This window comes from Carlito syrichta, unplaced genomic scaffold (assembly GCF_000164805.1).
Source record: "Carlito syrichta isolate Samal-C Ts95f unplaced genomic scaffold, Tarsius_syrichta-2.0.1 Scaffold108124, whole genome shotgun sequence".
Classification (NCBI taxonomy): Eukaryota; Metazoa; Chordata; class Mammalia; order Primates; family Tarsiidae; genus Carlito; species Carlito syrichta.
In genome coordinates this window covers 590,268-607,833 of record NW_007052220.1, presented here as the reverse complement: position 1 = coordinate 607,833, position 17,566 = coordinate 590,268, and the positions used below count along the sequence as shown (strand labels likewise).

Here is a 17,566-nt window from a genome sequence, read left to right as displayed (position 1 = left end):
AAGCAGGGATGTGACTGGTGCAGTAGGAGAGGGAGAAACCATTCTGAGGAGACACAAGTCAATGCGATCTTGGCAATCCCAAGGAACCCTGAAATCAAAGCAGCGTATTCTTTCAGAGGGGCCCAGTCATTCAGAAAAGCAAGAATCACACTTTACATAATTACTCATAATGGAATATTTTAGTTCCCACATCTGAGACATTGTGGGCCAGTATAAAGGAAGTGAAGGTGCTGCCTTTTCTTTCAGGGACCTTAAAAAGTAGGGGGTGCTGCTGATATATCTATATAAACAGCTGCCACTTGTGTGTGAGGACCCCTTTCTTCTAAGAGCCAGAAGGACCCAACTTAAGACATAGCTTCCAATTCCAGCCAAGGTCTTCAACAGCTTGGAAAAAGGCCAGTGCAAAGTTCAGAGTACTTCAGAGCTGAGTTGAACAGAACCAACAAATGCCTGGGGTCAAAATGAGCTCTTCTTTCTGTGGCTTCACAGCTAATATGGTGGCATCAGAAAGGTGTACTTTTGTGGTTAGACAGACTAGAATTTGACCCTGGTTCTGCAGTTCCTGGTCAGGTGTCCTTTGGAAAACTCCCTGACCTCCCTTCTTGAGCCTTCCTTTCCACATCTGCACAAAGAGTCTCCCGACACCTGTGTTGTTGGACCTTGGTGAGACACAGTGAGGAAACACGGAAAGCTGTCAGCACTCTGTCTAACCTGAAAGAGGTGCAAATATGCACCGGTTCTTTTCTAGCCCAGCTAGGAAATAAGCTAACATTTACTTTTAAAAGAGCAGGAAGCAGTTTTCTGAACCTTGCTAGGGCTTTTTTATTTGGGAGAAGGAAGTGGGGCGGGGGGTGTACTTGTCTGCAAATGGACTTCACAGATTGTAACAAATACAAAAAATACAAATCATTTAAAAGTTTGCAGCCATACCTGACCCTATCACCTGAACAGAGACATTCATCCATGGGCTAAGCATTCCAGGAAGCAGGAGAGATGAAAGGCATGAAGGCAAGGTCCTTAGAGGAAAGATTTGGACTTGACCCTAGGAGAAAACTTATTAGTGCCCTGACTGGGCTCAGTGCCCCTTCTTTCCAGGCTCATGCCTAAGCCTATTGTTTTCCTTTACACACATGTCTGTCCTTCCTGGCTCTGGCCAAGCCTGCTGTTGAAAATGCAAACAGGATCTGCTTTGGTTGAACCCAGGCTCAGGGCAAATCATAAATTCCACATTGAGGTCCTGCTTTCGTGACTTGTACAGCACAAGTCTGCAGTCCTGGGGCTTGAAGTTTCAGAAAGTTTCAGAGACACCATGAATGAGGTAGAGGTGGAGGTGGGTCTGAAGACTAGCCACACCAGCCAAGCCTTGTTGTAACCAGGATAATCTCCTTGAGCCCCTTCCTGACAGGAAGCCAGGTGGTAATTCCAGTTAAAGACCTCAGCCAAGTTCCCACAAAGGCAGTAGGCTCTTAGAAAGTGATGCTTCCATGGTTCCACTCTCTTTCCTTCCTAGGACAGGTGTGACAGTAAGGTTCCAATTAGGAACTTAATTCTCTGATTTCAAGAAAAAGCCAGCTATCAAATCAAAGAGAATTGCAGGTACTTTTAATAATATGTCCAGTGATTGGCTCAAGTTTGCTTGCCAGCTGTACATAATACTTCAAAATAGAGACCAATTCAAGGTTTATGCTGGGCCACTTGTTGTGTTAGATTATAGATGTTCTTCTCAGAGCTTCTTTGCTAGGGCTAATGAATGCCCCCACCACAGCTAGTCGCTTTTCAATGATGACTCAGTCCCTTTGCCTTTAGATCTTGTCATCAGCATAGCCGCTGTGAGCAGCCCATCCAGGAAGGAATTTTGTTTTATCTCAGTATTTAGAGAATCCCATTAGGGCCCAGCACTGGGACTACAGGATTTCCTTCAAGGCCTCTTGTCCCGCACATTATCCTGGAGTTATAGATATGTCCTGAGGTTATTGAATAGTTACGCCTCCTCCCCTTCAGAATTTGCTATATTTTGTGGTCACTGTGCTCTGGGCTTCAGTCCACCTTGGATGTTCCCATCCCCAGATGGACAAAAGCATGCAGATGACTGATGGACTAGAGGTTTTCTTCCCATCCAGATATTTTGGCAACTCATGGCAGAGCAATCACTCACAAAGGATACACAAGGGATCAGACACAAACAGCATTCAGGAAAGCCACTGCAAAGTAGATTTGGAAAGAGAAAAACAAGGAAAGGAAACAGACTCTCCCAGACCTGATAGATGCATTTTAAAACTCCAAGTATTTCTAAATAACTTGGCATGAAGTTAGGGATCAAGTAGTACTTATGTGTTTCTTGTTTTTTGGTCCCCAAATTTACACTGGTAAGATTGCTGAGCAAATTAATATTTTCATACAGAGATGCAGGCAGCACAGCAAACAGCTGCAAATGTTTGGGAAGACTTGGAGTTCCCTCTCTGATTAATGCCTGCATTTTAAAAAAAAAATTCCCCAAATGGACACTCATTCTGACCCAGACCACTTGGCGATGAGGGTCAATTCATGTTTAAGCTTTGAAGATTAGAGAGACCAGAAATGGCCACCACTTCTCTTTCTATTTTCTTTGAAAAACTTTAAAAAACTAAAAACTTTAAAAAATGCATAATATTCTAAGTTCATGAAAGGAATTTATTCACATTTCTGCCATATTAAATGTTAACAAAGTTTATATTGGACTGTCATATTTCTTTACTTTATTCACCAGCCTATAAGATGTCGATCTGAACATCTGGTTTTTAATAACCCTCGACATCTGGGAGCTCCTTTTTATTCCTATGGTGGATAAGGAACAGTAGTAGTGATATTGGCAGTGTGTATTTTCAAGCTACAACTCCTGTCTGTTTCAATCATAATTAATTACCACTTTTTAATATATTTAATTTGCTAAAAGTGATTTACATTAGACCACATTTCACTGCTAAGAAAATAGTGGTACATTTTGGTGGCAGTGGCTTTTCTTTTTCCTTACTTTCTTCTCCTTTAAGAATTAAATTCCTATATGAATGGGTTTAGAACAAACTAAATGTATATATGCTGTTGAGTTTCAAATACAAAATGAAATAAACTGCTCTGCAAGGAAGATTATTTTACAGCTATTTAGGAAGCGGTCAGCAGGGGCTGTGTCTGCATTTTAGAGAAAACCTCTTATTTAGCTTTGTGATTTTGGCAAATGATGATGTCTTTCTGTGCTTGGAGTTTTCCTATAACAGTGATTTGGGGGGTGAAGAGTCTTACAATGAAAGCCAAGGCCTCTATCCAGAGAAATATATTTACGCATGTTCTCAACAACATTCCGCACTGGATTTCAAAGAGTCACTAGACCCCTTGAAACCCATTTGTGGATGCCCTAGTGTCTCATGCTGTAAACTTTCCTTCTTTATTAACTATGAAAAGGATCATCAGCTTTGCTTTTCTCCTGGGGCCAGAGGAAGTTCAATGAATGTAAAAATACATTTTTCTCCAAGCCATGTAGGGAAGAGAGAAGTCTATTGCCAGGAACAATTATTAGATTGTTTGGTAATATATGAACACAGGTAATTTTTACATAAGAAAACCTAACTAAAATGATCAATGTACCTTATTTTTTGTCAGAATATTTTTTACCTAAACTATCAAGTAAAAATTCTTACTGAGAAATCCTATTCAGACTCTGTGCAAATCCTTGATTGATTCAAGTCAATTGGGGATTCTTAACCTTTGTGGGTGGTAGATCCCTTTGGCAGTCTGATGAACTCTCTGAATCTCTTCTCAGAATAATGTTTTAAATGCATAAAATAAAATACATAGAAATACAAAGGAAACAAATTGTATTGAAAGTCAGTTCAAAGACCACACAACTAAATCTCTGAGTTGTTAAAAATTACCTTGGCCTCCTGACAGGTTTAGGTTGAACTGCTTGAAATTTCTATTTTTCTAAGTCAAAACTGGTCAAGTATTGGCATTTTCACATGATTCAACCTGGTATCATAGCAACTTGACAAATAAGGACCTAAATTTTGAGAAAATGTTCCAAGTTATTATTTTTTTCCTGTTTCTTATTTTCAAAAAAAAGAAGCAAATAATGGCAAAATCTTGTTTCACTGGGGATTTATTAAAAGACACAGCTCCTGGCTGTGTGCAGTGGCTCATGCCTATAATCCCAGCACTTTGGGAGGCTGAGGTGGGAGGATCACTTGAGGTCAGGAGTTGAAGACCAGCCTGGGCAACTTAGTGAGACCCTGTTTCAGGAAAAAAAGACACAGCTCCCAAATCATGTGTGAGACCAGGTTATGAACCACTCATGCTTATAGGTATTGTTTCAGTCCTTATGATAAACAGTAAGACTTGTTCAAAATGAAGACTGTGCAGGGTGAATATACTTCTATCTTTAAAGAGTCCATTTCCCTGGATATTGGCCATTTCACTAAGTGAGGAAATTGACCAGAGCCATTTTGGAAACATTTTTAACAAGAATTCAGACCAAATAAATTTTAGTTTATCTACAGTTGAGCACAATTTTAAGTTAAAACGTTCTACAAGAATTCTACCGAATTGAAAGTTTACTCTCTTCGTTGAAACTTATTTAATTGCAAATGTACAATTATTCCATGCAAATGTGTAATCATTCCATGGCAAACACAGCCTCTTCCATGCCGAAAGCAAAATAGAACCTGACAAATAAGAAGATTGCAGCATGTTTGAGCCTTTGTAGAATAACGAACTTGAATTATCACATGCTTAAAAAGTTTATTCCACCCAAAGGGATGGAGTTGGATTGAGGGATTCTTTTTTTGGTAATTCTTCTTCAGCCTTTATTGATACTTAAAGCTTAAGAAAAATTAAGGGTATTTAATTACTATAATTACTTCTCTGCTTACTTAAAAGGTTTAATATACTCCTTAGGCATATGCAATTCAGATTGCCTGCTTTCCAAAAAAATAATCATCTGCTAATGTAGACTAATTTTAATCTTCTAATCCAATCTTGACACAGAGTCAGAGCTGGGTGGGTGGAATGTTTTTGTGTGGGGGTTGCCATAGATACAAAACTTGGTTATGTGTTTGACAAGTTGGTGATGTGGAACTGAAGTTACTATGGATATTTTTCCTCGATCTTTAAGATTAAAAAACAAAGTGAAGATGAGTGTGCCTTTCCAGTGCATCTTGGTGTAACTAACCTTCTCTTCTTTCATTCTGGTGCTCCCTCCTCTCTGTGCACCTCCCCACCTCGGGCCGGCCGCAGGATGACGAGGAGGGCATATGGGCATAGCCGGGCCTGTAAACCAAAGTTCCAGTTTTGTTTTGAGGGGTGAGAAACCATCTTTTATATCATTTTTCTTAAAAAATTGCATTCTAGTGTTGTATTGTGTGCGTGCTCAATTGTGCTCGCTGATGTCTGTGATTGTGCCCTGTGTTTGCTACTGTGTTCTGTGATCGCAGAATGTCCGCGTGTCCTGACCATTCTTTATCCTACCTTACCTTCCCACCCCCCGAACCACATTATTGCTGTGCCTTATTGGGGCTGGGTTTAGCACGATTCAAATGTTTCTATGTTATTTAAGTTGTAAATTATGCCCTTACTAGGCTTGATACCTACTTTTTAAGGCATGATTGTGGACTCAGAAATTGTCACAATTCTCCAGTCGTGATTTTCAGCCGACTGCTTGCTTTTACCAGATATACCAGTGTGGTGTGACTCTCACGTCCTTCTGGTTGTGTCAAATGTTTGGCAAGGAATAAGGAAAATAAAACTGTGTATCTTCATGGAACTGAAACTGTCATCTCTAAGAAGCCCGTGTAATGGATTGTGCTATCTCTTCTATGGCAGTTTTGAAGAAAACACAAGGATCAAGGAATAGTAATGGTGAATGGGTAACTGTAACTCTTTAAACAACTTAGAATAGAAATATTAACTTTAGCAGGTCTTGTTAGTGGCATTTTATCTGTTGCTTTTTAAAAATCACACTTCTACGAAGCTTTGCCTTATAAATTACATGCATTGAATTTTTCCAGGCATTTTGCTCTTTTAAAAGCTGATTTTTAGCTACTAAGAACCTACCTTTTATTTCTATCCTATCTGCATAATAATTGTACATGTAATTACCACACAGTTATAACTGGAACATTGAACTCTAGCAACTTTTGCAGCTGGGAATTGCACCTCTCAGGTATACTGCAGGTTGTTTAACATCAAGTCACAAACTCCCTGGAGTTGTTACATGGAATATGATATTGAACTTGATGACATTGCATCTGACAGTTTATTCAGAACAAGAAATGTGGTAGGTTATGTGCCATGGTGATTTTTTTTGGTCAGAAAGTACTCAATGTATCGTTCTTTTTTTTTCTGGAACAAGCCTGAAATGTCACAGTGCTGGAGAATCAGCAGGTCTGGGACAATTTTCTGGGCTAACTTAGCATGTGTGCCCTTCCCCAAGTCTTGCCTTCATATGATACAGCAGTGGGGCTTCAGGTGAAGTTGAACCAAGGACTAGTATGTTTTGCCTGTGGGTGATATTTTCATTGTTGTGTTTCACTTCTCAGTTGAACCTGCCATAGATACTACTAATGGGTCAGATTCCCTTCTTCGGTACTGCAGGAGGAATACACAGGGTTGGTTTTCAGATATAATATCTTTCCGCATCATAAAGATGTAATGCCTCCTGTCATCCATTTGCTGCAGTAAAAACTGCTTCATGTTGACATGGGACCATCTCGTCTCTTCTCCTCTTTCTGGGTAAAAGAGAAAAAAGAACTGGAATGAACACTTCTAGATACAAAGTCCATCAAAAAGGAAGGAGATGGGAAACCAGAGTTATTCCGGATGTTCTGAGAGACTCTTGCCCTATCTAGAGAAAACTTTGAGTGAAACATTGCATTTACTCACACAAAAAAGCTAATGAAAGGGCAAATGACATAAAGCAATATGAAGTGAAGAAAGGACTTTATACTATTAAGAAACAAACATGGGAAACCTGCCCAAAACATGCATGGAACCAGTAGGCAGGGGAAAGTTCTAAGAGTTTGGGAGTTGTCTTAAGAAGTATCACACCTACTTGGGGCTCTTCTCTGAAGTCACTTCTGCCATAACAGGTGTCAGGGTACTGGGCTGCACTTGTGTCTCCTCCTGAATAATGAAGATTTTTATTGGTCTTTCACAAAATTCATGACACCTGTTATGCTGTTTCATGAGATATGAACAGAGTTGTTAGCTTCAGGATGGAATTGACTCCATGACCCAATCTTGCCTTGCTTAAGAAAAGGTAGACAATTCTCTTAAGCCTGTATCCCCTTTATGTCTTTGTGAATTTCCTCAAACACCATCACCCCAGAAAACAAATGTTTTTTAGAAAATTGGTCAATATAGAATCCTACTTTAATATGCTGTAATAAATTTTACAGGCTTCAGAGGAAAACTGCTTATCTTTCTTTATGACTCCTTTAAACAAGTTTGCTTAGATATCCTCAGGCCTTTAAAACCATATCTTTAAGGATTTAAATAATGAGATACTGGGGGAACCTTCTATTTCTGAACAGCCATTGCATGTTTTGATTTGCATTACAATCTGTGAGTCCTGAGGAGACATTAAATTTATAACTAAAGAAGGATAATAGCTGTGCATTAAAAATTAACTGTTTAGAATGTTTTGATTTATGACCTCTGTAAAAGAAACATTACAAGATGTGATTTTACTAGACATCAGTAATATGCTCATAATAGCATCAGAAGACAATGAGTTGAGTCTGGAGTTTTGGTGCTGAAATGAATTGTAAGTTAGGAAAAGTCGCTCTAAAAATTACTACAAATTGGAATGAGTATAACAACCCCAACAGTTCCTCCCATTTTTGCCACTTCTAGATACTAGCCCAGGCATGATTTATTTGTCTCACTATGATCATTTAAGGGTGCTGTTTTCCAAGCACACAGCGGACTGGGGAAAGTTTGCTTTTCTAAAGCATTTGACAGCCCCTAGAGCTAGCCTTTCCCCTCTTAAACCTCACACCCAGGCCCAGCTTTATCAGCATATGACCTGTGCCATTGACAGGGCCCTGCACTTAGAAGGGCTCCACTCTCAGGTGAAAGCTCTGCTGTTGCTATCTCGAAATTCATAATGTTTTTCAAACAAGGAGCTCCATCTTTTCATTTGCCCAGAGTCCCACAGATTATGTAGTCTGTGCTGCTTAGATCCACCATATGGTCCTATATTCTGCCTCTGACTTCTCTCTATATGCCCCTTCCTGTTGGCTCATTCACATCCCTGTTTTCCTGTGCCTAGGATTTACCTGTGACCTGCCTTATAGTTCTGGTTTTCTTCTAGAGACTCCATGGGATGACATTTCCAGAAAGTTATTGCCCTCATGGGCATCCCTGCTATGCATATTCAACCACTTACCTCTTACCAGCCCCCCCCCCCACACTTTTGATTGTGAAAAGGTGCTCCTGGAGCCCCACCTATATTTTCTTTTCTTTTCTTTCCTTTTTTTTTTTTTTTTATTTGAGACAGGGTCCCCAGACTGGTCACAAACTCCTGAGCTCAAGCAGTCCTCCTACTGAGCAATCCCAAATTGCTGGAATTATAGGCATGGGCCACAGTTCCTGGCCCCTAACTATATTTTCTACCTTGCTTTGCAAAATGCAGGAAAGCAGCTTCTCAATTCCCTATAGCTTTCCTTAGAGAAAGTACACTTGATGTGGAAGTCATTTGTGTCAGCAAATAACTCTTCATTTGCATGGTATGATGGTACTTTCCTTGGCTCCCCAGGAGGCACTTTGGCTTGTGAAAGTAGGAAGTGGGGAGTGGGAGAGCACACGGAGGCTCCTTGTGAGATTCAGTGCCACATCTGCCTTGACATTTGAATGTTCGAGCTCTTACTGTGAACTCTTGTAATTGAGCAGTCATAGAACACAAGTTTTTATTTCTTAAACCACTAGAAAAGAATAAGTCTTTTTTGATTGAAAACATATGCAAATTTTTAGAACCTATAAACATACAGATGTGGCATTAAGAAGTTTTGGCATGAGGCTATGATGCTAGTAGATACATCCTGTTCAAAATGAAGAATTGTAGCTGTATGCCACCAGCACATGGATGATGTTAGGGTGAGTACAGACATGAATCCCAGAGCATGCAGACATGAGGAAAGGGTTTCTTACGAATAGAAGCAGGGCTAGACGAGTCAGTAGAACTCCCTGTCATGTCTCCCCTCTGGAAGAATGAGGAAGTAGATGTTTTATATTGATGGGGGAGCTCATGCCTTTCTTGCCTTCTGTTAGCAGACAGGGTTTGGATGCTAGACCTATGCTTGTCCTGGGGCAAGAGAAACCCAGTGACTATGAAGGAAGAAAAGGAAGGAACTCTGGGCTATGTATAAAGTGGAGGTTTCTATACACACTGGAGATTTTCTTTTATACTCCCTATCCAGGGATACCTACTAGTGCTTTTAATTCCATTTAGAGCTCCTATGAGTGAGGATCTGATATATCTCTTTCTTGTGCTACTAGGACTTTCATTCATTCATTTGTCCATTCAGTCATTCTTTACTTATTTGTCTATTCTTTCATCAAATGGTTAAGTTCTTGGTGAGATGCTGGAAAAACAGTAATGAATAAGACAGCTATGGTTGCTACCCTGTGGATCTGGCCATCTAGTTGAGGGAAACAGCATAAATAAGGTATGACTAGAAACCTTATACATTTTAATGATTGTTTTGATGGAAACCAGGAAGATACTGTGATTAACATGAGGATTCCTTTTTTGTTGTTGTTTGTTTTGTTTTTTGTCTTACTTTATCACCCAAGCATGAGTGTAATGGTATGATCATGGCTTACTGCAGTCTCTGGGCTTAGGCGATTCTTTCACCTCAGCCTCCTGAGTAGCTGGGACTACAGGCATGTGCCACCATGCCCAGCTAATTTTATAAGTTTTTGCAGAGATGAGGTGTCACTATGTTGCCCAGACTGGTCTCAAACTCCTAGGCTCAGGTAATCCTCTTGCCTTGACCTCCCAAAGTGCTGGGATTACAGGTTTGAGCCACCACACCCAGCCAGAAACCTACTTGTGAAAGGATATTCAGTGAGCATCTCTCTAAGGAAGTGAGTTTTAAACTAAGTCTTATAGGAGGAGAGTCAGGATGTGTCCACACCAAGGTGTGTGCCTGAAAGGTGGTCCTGGGCAGGTATACAAATGGTTGGAGGTGGGAGGAGGAACTTGGGTTGAAGGAACTTGAAGACCACAACTCTGGGTAGAGCACAAAACAGTGAGATGAGGATGGAGTAGTGGGAAGGGGCCAGAAATCATAGGACCTTTTAGGGCAAAGTAGAAAGTTTGGATTTAGCCTAAGAAAAATGAGCAGACATTGGAGGATCTTAAGTAAGGACATGACATGATTTGATTTATGTTGTAGAACAATCCTAGCTGCTGTGTAAAGGATGAATTGCCATGACAGGAAGAGCAGAAATAGAGGCTTTTCCATCATTTGTGAGAGAATTGATGGTGCTGACCCAGGGCAACAGTAGTGGAGATGCAGACAAATGGATAAATTGGAGATAAGACTAGGAAGTGAAGCCAGGAGAACTTGAATGGGGAGGTAAGATAAAGGACAAAATTGAGTATACCTTCAGATTTCTACCTTGAGTGTCAAAGCTGGGGTAGGCCATTGCTGGACGGTGGGGTCTGAGTAGGACTCTGGAGTTCTGTTTTCCCCAGCTGTCCAGTTGGGCTGGCCAAGGGAAAGGCAGTCTTTTGGCCTATTCTCTTTTTCATTTGTCTGTATATCAGCCGGGGAATCTCTGGCCTCTTATTGCAGTGATGTGCAGGCTGATGTGTTTAAAGCATGGCTGAAATCTAACTTCAAGTGTGTGTGGCTTTTCTGACTCTCGAAGAAAAGGCAGAAACATGAACATGAAAGATTACAAAGAGAAATCAGTAGTTGTAGGATAGGGAGATGTTAAGGAGGGTGAAGATCTGCAGAAAATCAAAGCCCTCAGAGTTGTAGGAGGCTGAAAGGGACCTAGAGAAAGGAGAAAGATGACCTAGGAGAGGAGGAAGATGCAGCTGGCTCTTGAAGTACCCCCCTGTAATCTCTAAACATCAAGAATTCTGTCATTTAAGGGGTGTCTCATGAGATTTTTTTTTTTATTGCTCTTGATCACTGACTTCCCATCCTGAAATTCTGAGTATATTGTTCTGCAGAGGAAGCTTTCAATAATCTCTTTTCAGGAGTTGAGATGAGAAGCAACCAGAAGTAGCTACGAGATGTTTCAGAACTGTCATGACAATGACCCTGCCTACTTCCAATTGCAGAATTGATTCCTGGGAAACGTGAGATGGTTTTGCTTTGCCTCTGTCCCCACTTCCTTCTTTTATTGTGTCCCTCTGCTCCTCCTGAGGATATCTGTATTTTACATTTTCTATTCAGGCTTATAAAGCTTCTGTTTAGAGCTACAACTTGAATGTCTTATCCTTAGTCCTTGTGATCAGTAATTCATTCAAAACATATTTCATCACCTCGGTACTAGAGTCAAGGGAGTAAACAAAGTTAATTTCTACCCTGAAAGAATTTAGAGTAGGACAAAAATTCTTAAGTGGTGTCCATGAACCCTGGAAGCTCTGTAAATCCCTTGACATGGTTTCTAGACTTCAATGTGGATATGTGCACATCCCCCAAGGACTGCGCCTGTGGTTCCACAACAGACACTCAGAGGGGCCACTAACTCAGAAAAAGGTGAAGAACCACTCATCTAGGGGTGACTGGGTGACAGTGTGGTGGGGTGGCTGATAGTGTGGTCTCTGGATTCATATGGGCCTGGGTTTGGATCTTAACTCTAACACTGCTTGGCTGGATGTTCTTGGGTAAATTCCCTTCCATCTCTCCCCCTCCACTGGCTCTGTTGAGAAGGGTGTGCACAACCCCAGGGTTGTGGTGGGGATCAGATGGGATGAACTGAGTCATGTCCAAGTTATGCCTGGCCAATGCTAGGTAGAATATCACTATTACTGTTATCTGGGAGAGAGTGCTCTTCCTGCCAACTGAGGAAAGTGGTTGCTACTGTGGGGTTGGTGAATTTGAGAGGTAAGAGAAAAGTCAGAAGAAAGGAATATCAAAGAGGGAAATCTATCCCTATGGTCACGCCTATGTCCAAGCCAGCTACACATTTTCTAGAAGGCCATACAGGATATTTACCCTAAAACCACACCCTCTCCAGTTACTTCTGATTTTTATGATTGGTATAGCAAAGAAAAGTTTGATCGCTGGAGAACATGAATATGGACTAGCTATGTTTGTAGCCGAGGGTTTCTTTCGGCTAAAAAAAAAAGACTGATGAGTAATGTAGAAAGCCAATGAATATTTAACTAACAATTAATCGTGGACTGATAAATTGGAAGGGAGAAAAGGATAATAACATCTCAGTCTATCTCTTTCTGCTCTCAAGTGTGATGGACTTGGGGGCCAAGGTAGGACCTTTTAAGCAGACTGGAGTGCAATCAATAAGTTCTTGTGGGTTTTTCTGGAGCTCGTTAGTGTTACCTGGCAAAGTAGCGCCTGTTGGCGTGGATACGACCACACTCTCAGGACCTGAAATCTGGCTGAGAAATCATAAACAAACAGGGGTGATAAATGACCATGGACCAGAGGCAGGAGGCGTCTCGCAGAGTGTTGTTGCATTACATTACATCCTTCCTGTGCCAGGGCCGGCGCACAGGGAGCACGCCGGCTCTCCCACCCCTCTGTCATTTGCTGTAGAGTGCAGTGCTGGTCTGGTCTTGTTTAACCTCTTTATTAATGATCTGTAAAGGGGAGAAAAGAGCATGTGAAGGAAAGTCACAGAAGACACTAATTTGGGAGGTGTTGGAAACACTAGCGAGGTCAGAGAAATCCCACAAATGGCCTGAAGAAGGTTAGGAACATAGAGGGAAAATAACAAATCTTGGAGACGTCCAGACACTCACATCTGGTGAAAATTAATCTGAGACACAGATATCAGTGGGTGGGAGGGGTATGAAAAACTGAATGTTAAAAGAAAAAAACAAAACTTAGTGGACATTGCCAGATCTAGCCAAAAGTCTGCCATGGGTGAGAGTAGGGAGAGAGGCGCCCATGGCAGTTGGCACTGTCAGTGTTAACAGGTGCCAGAGAGACATGGGTGACCGTGTGTGACAGTCTTTCCCATCAATTATATCTCACACCTGGAACATCACAGTGTTATGCATACTCTTTCTCTGAGGATTACCCAAGTTATTAGAAAGATGGAAAGGGTTTTTAAACAATGCAACCACTAAATGAGGGCAGGGCACCATTTAATGTTGGAGATACATCCAAAGTTCCCCTGAATTAACATTTGAATGTATGACCTGAGTGGCATTGTCTGGGGGACCTTAAGGGATTCTTCTAAGATATGTAAATGTGAGTTTGAGAAGGCTCAGAGGTTTCACTCCAGACTTGTAGACTGAGAGTAGGTACTTCTCAGAGGCCTGCTTTGGTGAGCCATCTGATTGGTGAACAATTTAACACTCCAGGCCAGAATTTTCTTGTTGGTTCAGGGAGGGAAACCCCCAACTTCATCTATTTCTAGCCATCTCCACTGCCCCAACAACAGGGAAAATAAGACACTGCTAAAATCAGAGCACATATTTATGGCTACCACTGGCCATAATTATCAGTCCTGGCTATGTTCCTTTATGTCATTCAGGCATCAGTTGGCTGGAGGTCATTAGCCATGCCAAGATGCCCCTTTACTACATCCCCAGGCCTCCCCCATATATGCCTTCCCAGAGTAACATGATTCTTGCAGGAAAATTGCTGACCTACCCAGTGGCTACCAAATGTTCTCACAAAATAGGTACTGCAGTCCTCATGTTGCCTTCCCCACAGAACTTTGTCAGAAACTTTGGACGGAAACGTACCTTCCCTCCAGCTTTGTTTTCCAGGAAATATAATGGAAATACTAAGAACAGCAGCATACAGTAACTGAGAACGTTCACCATGCTGGGTTTGGATCTCAGCTGCTCATGTGTTCAATCATGAGTAGAGTAAGATGAGGATATCTAGTCTCCATTTCCCTAAAGCTGATCCTACACTTGTAAATGCGGGGCCACAGTGGCCTCACACCAAACAAGGCTGTTCCCATGGCAACAAAATCACTGAGATGCTGAGTCTGTATAAGGAGGCGCCTTGTCATTTTCCTGAGGGTCAGCTTGGCTTGTTTGCGTCTGCCACCTTGGGCTCCTCCTGTTATGCCTGTGTTGGTTGCAGGGCAGGGCAAGGGCAGCTTCAGATTCTGCCAGTTCCCAAACATTTCCCTAGTGCTTCAGTTACAGTGTATATGCTGAGTGGTATAGACAGGAGAAAGGCTGTAGGAGAAAGTTGTTAATTCTTTGATAGAAGATAAATCCATTGGGCCCAGAATAAAAAGGCAAATTCCCGTAGGTGGCTAAAGACCCCTCCCTGTACATTGTACCTTTGTCCATCAGAGGAAAATGTAGAACGAAGCTCTGAAATAAAAAATTGCAAAGTTGCTTTCACTGGGAAGCCACCAATATATTTGCCCCATGCATTACTTTTATGTTTATTGTAGAAAACTTAGAAAGTTCAATGAGGATATCAAGGAAAAAATTTTCTTAAAATCCTCATTGAGAGAAAGTATTGTTTTAAAAACCTTTCAGTATATATCCTGCCAAATAGCATGTATTTCCCTAGATGATCTTGGAAGTATCTACTTGATGGGTATGAGAGTTCGACTTGGTGTGATCTTTGCTGCAGACTGGCTGGGAAGCACCCAGGCTCTAGAGCCTGATACATCAAGTTCAAATATTGGTTCCACCAGTCTGACCTGCTGGCTTAAATCTTTAAAGGTAGCTAAGGTTATTGTCATTTGCTCAGCGTCACATGACTGTCTTTTGCATCTGTTCATAATTTTGAGATCTGCTTTACACTGGATAATCAGATAGGCTAGGGTGGGCACAGCCTGGGAGTCCCTGGGAGTGTGGGAGTCCCTGGGAGTGCGGGAGGGTTGGGAGGGGGAGAGCTGCTGCCCAGTGGGTTTGTCCTTGGCGGTGGCATGAGACTTCATTGTTCCCCACTCAGGTGGCAGCCTAGGAATGCCTGTGGCTGCCCTGAGTCAGTGTGTGCTGGAATTAGCACCACTACTGATCCCCCAGCCTCTGTTTTTCCTCGAACCTTGATCTCTGATGCATTATTGGAAAAGAGTCTCTGTACATATCTCTCTATAACACACACATGCATGCACACATGTGCGCACGCAAGCCCTCTGTGATTAAAAAGGGAGTCTCCCCATTGCCCCATGTCATTGGGCTGTGAATAGATTGTGCATGTAGGGCTTTGGCTGCTATTGTTTTTCGTTGGTTTCATAGTCTTTTTTTTTTAACTTGTATCCCCTAGTGCTGGGATTCTAGCATGGAAGCATGATGAAAATTGTGTCATAGGAAAATCCTGCTCATTCTTCTTTATCTGAGGCAGGTGACACATTGGGAAAGTAGTGACCTACCCATTTTATTCTGAGGTAGGCATGGCTTGCAGGGCTGCCAGTGTTTCCACCATATCCCAAACACGGTTCAGGCTCCCAGGCCACGCAGTATAACTGACCTCAGGAAGGAATTATTCTTCCCTCTCCTGGAACGTGGAAGAAGACTGGGAGAATAAGGAAGGAAAAAGGGACAATGAGGAAGTGCCCGGAACCAAAGAGCCATCTTTATTGGATCTTATGAAATCTGACCTCTCAGATGAGGAGGTGGCAGTGTGTGAGGGTACAAGCTGAAACATGCCAGATGAGTTCCCTCTATGTTGTTATTTTTAAAAATTATGACTGCACCAACAGACGGAGGCCAGACTATTAACCTGTTTCCACACTTCCTGAGTGAGCATGGGTACCTGGTTTGAGACTCAGGACTCCCACCTTTGGAAGCCTGCAGGAGTTTTATGAAACTGGCAGGGGCCAGGGACAGGAAAGGATGGGCTCTTATTTCCCCAGGTCATTGCTGCCCCCACAGACACTGAGGGGAAGGCCTTCAACCCAGTGGCTCTCTGCATAGTTCGCTCATCTTGGGGAAAATGCCTTAAAGTCCTGAGAGCTGCCATGGCCACTTTTCCTACTTCTTTTTCAGTCACGTAGCGCCCCTGTCAGTTTAGAGAAGATGCCCCACGTCTCCCATTTTTATCTGATCACCCATCAGCTCTTTGAGGGAAGCAGGGAGGTGACATCATGCCTATTTTATAGAGTGGGAAAGCAAGGTTTGAACAGTTGCGATTTATCCAGGGCTGGAGAGATTGAACAAAAGAGAACCGGAACATGAACTTCAAACATGTGACCCATGGTCCATTGCTCCTTCCACTGTAGTGGTAATTCCCTAAGGGTGTTGGATATTAAGAGACACTATTTTTAGCTGAGCATGGTGGCTCATGCCTGTAATCCCAGAACTTTGGGAGACTGAGGCAGTTGGATTGCTGAGCTCAGGAGTTCAAGACCAGCCAGGGCAATATAGGGCAATATAGCAAGACCTCATCTCTGTAAAAACAATCAAAAAATTATCTGATCATGGTGGTGCATGCCTGTTGTCCCAGCTACTTGAGATCTGAAGTGGAACGATTGTCTGAGCCCAGGAGGTCGAGGCTGCTGTAAGCCATGATTGTCGTGATCGTGCCAGGGCACTCCAGTCAGTGTAGCAGAGTAAGACTCTGACTCAAAAAAAAGAGACACTATTTTTTTTAAATGGTAATAAAGGCATTCTTTATTCAAATAGTTTGAGCAAAACTGGATTGAAAAGAATTAAATTGGTTTCTTTCTTACAGGCATTCTCAGAACCTTTGATAGGCTAGGATCCTTAAGCTGGTTGTTCATGCTCTGAAAGAAAGAGAGGGTTTGCTGTGCTTATTACTCATGGGCCCTTTTCTACTCTCATGTGGAATTAGACCCTCATGTGGAATTAGAAAGCACAGAATATGTTTGGATAGAGTTTTGCTGCAGCCCGCCTTCTCTTTTGTCTTCAGGATGGGCCATTTGCCTGAGCTGGGCAACCACCAATGATGGAGGTAGTTACCAGAACCTGCAGAACTCTGCTAAAAAAGATGAGTGGGCCTGAAAGGGAGAAGGCAGGGAGCCCAGCACCACCATCAGGTTTTTCTTATCCTGACTATATTGAAGAGCTATGTTTTGCCCAGTTCTTACTTACCTGGAACCTGAAGGCTTATATATTCAGTGTTCAATAGACTGAGACATGCCAAAAAGGAGTTTGATGCTTTTGGCAAAGTCGCTTTTGCAGATGTTGGCACAGGTGAGTGCCAGCGTTTCCTCTCCTGTGCTGACTGCCACAGGCCTGCTACTGTCCCACGTCAGGGCTCAGCAAACTTTTTCTGTGATGTCCAGGTAGTAAATATCTTAGATTTTGTGGTCCAAAAGGCAAAATTCAAGATGTAGGTATTTATATAACAAGAAAAAAAAACAAATTATCACAGATTTTTTAATTGAAGGAGTAATTGTTTGTAATGCATGTCTACTAGTAAAAAGAATAGGATTCTTTGGGGGGAAGAAC

At 42.0% G+C, this 17,566-nt stretch overlaps 1 protein-coding gene across 2 annotated transcripts in view; it reads left to right on the top strand.

Annotated features, from left to right (window-relative positions):
- LOC103270862 (ERC protein 2-like) overlaps window positions 1-17,566 on the top strand; it is a 424,845-nt gene that overhangs the window by 239,896 nt on the left and 167,383 nt on the right. For both annotated transcript variants that reach the window (XR_002482512.1, XM_021717399.1), the window contains exon 5: window positions 5,263-5,328. Coding sequence is in view for 1 of the 2 variants with exons in the window: in XM_021717399.1 (XP_021573074.1) it covers window positions 5,263-5,289 (27 nt within the window). In the remaining variant the exon portion in view is untranslated. The remainder of the gene's footprint in view (window positions 1-5,262; window positions 5,329-17,566) is intronic.